This window comes from Melanostigma gelatinosum, assembly GCF_949748355.1.
Source record: "Melanostigma gelatinosum genome assembly, chromosome: 12".
Taxonomy (NCBI): Eukaryota; Metazoa; Chordata; class Actinopteri; order Perciformes; family Zoarcidae; genus Melanostigma; species Melanostigma gelatinosum.
In genome coordinates, this window is record NC_136645.1 from 6428728 (window position 1) to 6433547 (window position 4820).

A 4820-nucleotide genomic window follows, 5' to 3' on the forward strand; every position below is an offset into this window, starting at 1 on the left:
GAGAAGGGGGGGGGGTGGGGGGGGGCAGCCTGCAGACTTGAATCAATGTAGTAATAACACGCAATTCCACTTTTCATTGTCTTTTTTTCTCTTTGCATAAATGTGACTGGTAACATATCTCATTATCAACCCCCCAGAACACAGCCAAAATCAACAAAAACGCCTAGTGCACTTCAGTTGTAAGTTTTGACAAATATTTTATGTAGGAACACCAAGTCAAGAAAAGTGAGGAAGGGATAGAAAAGGATGAGACGGGGAGAGCATTAATTATGTACAAGCATATTTCTACACGTATATTACAGACCGGGAGAATGATCGCATTATTTGAGACATACATAATTCAATATAAAATTTTGAAAATAAAAATCTGATACAGTCATAAACGGTTCCGTTCAACATTTTTTTGACCATGTACCCCACACAGGCAGTGACAGAAGTGTATTTCAAAAGGTGCTTACGACTTAAAATGATTGTCTGATGAACAAAAGTAAAAACAGGATTGCATCTTGTCTGCATGGCGGCTGCTTCGCCGTCATCATCATCATCATTAGGACTTAAAACGGAGATGAGGACAAAAAAATAAAGAAAAAAAAGCGACGAAGACACCAAGACGATCTGTTTTTATTCCCTCTGATCGATGTTCCTGATGGAAAATCTTGCATTCAGGTTATTCTCCCTGATTACAAAACAAAAAATAAAAAGACATCATGCAAGTAGTCTAGTAGTAGTGGTGGTGGTGGTGGTGGTGGTGGCGTGGGGGTATGAAGAGGAGGGGGAGGCGTGGGTCCTTTGAAAGCGCTTTTTAATATAAAAAAACGACGTGCTTTTATCTCTTTTTATTTTAATATTTATATCAATCGGTCCTTTTTTCATCCGCGATAAGTCTTTTTTTCTTCCTCTCGGGTCCATTTTCCCTGTAAATATTTCTCTTTTTGTTTGTTTTTGTGTGTTTTTTTCCTCCGTATCATACATCGCACTCCGAGTCGCTGGATGTGACGGACAGGATGGACGTCCCAGTATCAACTCTCTCTGCCATACTGGAAACACTGGTGGTCGGACTGGCCGCGGTTGATGGCGACTCTGCCGAGCTGTGAGGGGTGAGGCCGGCCTCTGACAGGGACCTCATACCGCTCGGTCCTATTACTTGGTGTTGGAGCCTGGAGAAGAAAAGAAGCCGGGAGGGGAGGGGGAAAAAAGAAGAAAAAAATGAGAGAAATGGCAATTAGACCTGAGAATGTCCCCCTTCCCCTCCTCCTCCTGCAAAATAGGGGTTCAAACTCGCCTTTCTTTCCCCCTGCCGGCCCCAGCCATGCATGCATGCTTTTATCAAATAGCCAGCTTTCAGGGGACAAAACACAGCACTATTTAGACTACCAAATGTTGGAGGAAATGCAATGAGTTATTTAGTTTTTCTACAAAAGTAGGCGTTCAACGCGCAAGTCAGCAATCTGGCATTTAAATTACGTGACATGCAGAAAACTAAGATTTGAATCCAACTTGGTGTCTTTTGAAAAGCAGTTTGATGGCATTCTTTACAGCAGTCTGTTGCTATTTTGTTTTTATTCTGCTTCATCAGCATTTGCACTACATTTTTTATTTTGCTTCAGTGCTGCACAGTTTTATTTATCTTACCAAGAACCCGTAGAACCCGAGATTCTGCAGTTTCTTTTCCAAATAATTATTAGTTCAATAAAATATAGGTCTTGGTCAAAAAAGCAGACATCGTGAGGCTTTGACACAGATAGTTTTCAGTCTGATGGAAATGGAAGCGTATGAATGAGTGACGTCGAGATCCAGGTTACTCCAATCATCCTAAATGTTTATCTCCAATCCACTCATGATAATAACTCCATCACTGCGGGATAATATCAGGCTGGAAATATATCTCTTCATTTAGCAAAAAGATTAGAATAGTGTTCATATGGCTTAGTACTCTCCGAGGTATTTTCTAATCAATTATAGCATTTCAATGGAATGATACCACACTCAATGTTATGAATACAGCCTATGTCTTTAAATGTCTTTTAATACGCACGCTCATTTTAGTCAAGTAATATCTATACTATCTCTATGATCCTTTGAGATAATATTTTTCAACAATGCTAAGTATGTTATGTTAAAATGACAAATGCACCATAGTACATGTTACATGTAACTATACGGTGCAGCCTAAATAAACCATATAGCTTTGGTATCATACAAGAATATTTTTTTAATGATTTGCAAAACATGACAATTTCAAATGTATTAAAATATATCGATATAACTATTTAACTTTTGGCTAAATAAATATTAAGACGTGTCCAGTCCTGTTTATTTTTTACTTTTACTGAATAAAATAATTAATATGGTTGTTTATACTATTATCATCTGAATAGGGGTTCTATGTAATATATATAGCTATATATAGATATTGTTGCAGCACTTTTTAATATTTAGTCATTTATTACATTACTTTCACACGGAAAACATAAACAAGCTGTTTTTATTTGAAAACACTGCTCAATTACAGCAATCCAGTTTGTTATTATATTATTATTTTATCATTCGAAGTTATTTGAACAACTAACTTCAGTTTTAATATGTATAGTGTTTTATGTGTATAATTGATGATTCCAGATTTTGTTCAAATATACCAGCAAAGTTAAATTACATACTTGCCAAAAATGTTTCGTAGAAGTTATTCTAAATATATTTAAATAAAAAACGTTTTGTATTTCCAAAAGACAGTTTTGGATATTCACAACAGCGTAAATAGTATTGTCGATGTTGATCCTGATTTCACGTCATCACAAACATGTCGCCGCAGCCTGCTCCCTCCCCCTGGCAGACAGACTCGTCCTTTTCCGAGACAGTCTCTGTCCGTAAACACAACTCCTCGATGAATAAAATCTAGTATTGTTCCTTGTTGGTTTCAGGCATTTTAGACAAACTTTTGAACATTGTCGTGTTTTGACAGCAACGATAATAAAAAAAAAAACACCAACCTGTTTTTGGCCGCCGCGGCTCTGTCTCGTTGCCTCCGGTTTTTAAACCAGTTTCCGACCTGTGTGGGAGTGAGTCCAGTGGCTTGAGCCAGTTCCCTTTTCTTGCTGGGGTTTGGATATGGGTCCTGAAGGTACCACTCCCGCAACAGGCTCCGTGTCCTCTCTTTAAAACAGTGCGTCTTCTGCTCGCCGTCCCAGATGGTCCGAGGGAGCGGAAACTTCTTCCGCACCCGGTACTTATCGACCGGTCCGAGGGGACGACCGCGGAGCTTCTCGGCCTCCTGGTAGTGCGCTTCCAGCCACATGGCCTGCAGCTTGCCGTGCGAGTCCTTAGTGAACTTGTGGTTCTCCAGGATGTGGTAGAGATCTCTGAAATTCCCCGTGTGGAACGCTACCACGGCCCGGGCGCGCAGGATGGACTCGTGCTTGTTGATCGCTTCGCACGCTCCCGGAGCCACAGGCAGGGACCAGAGGAAACGGCCCAGCCGTTCGATGTCCCCGGTCTCCTCCAGCGTCTCACAGACGCTAGCCACCTGCTCCGGGGAGAAGTTGAGGGTCGGTAGCTGAAACATGGACAAGTCTTCTGGAGACCGGGTGGTGGGAGCGCTGTTCGCCAGTAGCACAGGGCGATCAGCGAAGTTTGGCAGGAAGAAATGGGAGGGATAAAGCTCTAAAGGGGATCTGAAAACCATGGGAATGACCTGAGAGAGAAAGAAAATTATCGAGAAAAAGGAGAAACCGAAAAAATACGGCCAGTAAAAAAGATTGAATGATTCAATGGCTATCGCCTAATGACACCAGCCTCATAATATCTCCCCCCTAAATCCGCCGTTGAGTGTAGCATTGAAACATTTTGTTTCCCTTTTCTATTGGTCTTCTTGGTGTCGTTGTAGCGTTGTCATGGCAGCCCTGCCAATCACTGTCAAGCGTGCCAATCATTAGCCAGTACGTAGCGCGAGGCTTTCACCACTTGTGCAGCACACACGGGGGGTTATCAGAGTCTCGGATCTCCACAGCAACCCTCCCACCGCACCGCGCGCATCAGGCACAAGCCAATGCTCGCCTATCTGCTGAATGGAATGAGCAATTAGAGGGTGGAATATTATTGCGATCTTAACGAGGCTCGTTAAAGCTAAAGAAGATATATAGACTGGAGATGCTTAGCAGAGACGGGGAGGGAGGGAGGAAGGGAGGGAGGCAGAGGGAGCTTTAAAAGGGTGACAAATGGACAACCAATGACTGCGGCTCCGGAATACACGTTTTGAATTGAAGCGAGTCAATTTGCACATTATTTTCGTACACTGTTTCCTGTAGTAGCTACTTTTTTAAATGTTTTTTTAAAATATTTTGTGCGACGGAAAGGAAGGCGTTAGGGTCTTGCATGTTTTTCCTTTTCATATTATCACTTTCCATTTGCTTGTTTTCTAAAAGATCAAATTGTGACACGGTCCTTTACTCTTTTGGCTTTTGCCCTGGATCTGTCGATGATTTTTTTGAAATGCATGTTCGCAATTTAATGACGTGGTCTGAGCATGACTTTACGCGGGCTCGCTAGTGTGTGTGGTCACTTTGTGTTTGGTGTGTGCTGGTCCGGGTGAAGGCTGCAGTGTGATGCCGCTCCCACTCTTGCTGTCCCCAGCCTTGCCTCCGGGACGCTGGGCGCAGCCCTGGCCCCCTGCCCGCTGTCCCCTCTCCAACCAACACAATTTATTGTTCCAAATGAATATCGATGCGCAGCGTTGTGTTGATTAAACAAAGATAATGGCGTGTCAGTTCGAAAAACGAATTTACCAGTGGCATCACCCTTTTAATGCCACCAGTTTATCACGGGTT

At 42.4% G+C, this 4820-nt stretch overlaps 1 protein-coding gene across 1 annotated transcript; it reads right to left on the reverse strand.

The window, feature by feature from the left end:
* Positions 1 to 964: 964 nt before the first annotated feature.
* six3a (SIX homeobox 3a) lies at positions 965 to 3679 on the reverse strand (the record flags this gene model as incomplete). Its single annotated transcript, XM_079279569.1, has 2 exons — positions 965 to 1157; positions 2988 to 3679. 2 exons carry the CDS (start codon positions 3677 to 3679, stop codon positions 965 to 967), a joined length of 885 nt encoding a protein of 294 aa, XP_079135695.1.
* Between the last annotated feature and the right edge of the window lie 1141 nt (positions 3680 to 4820).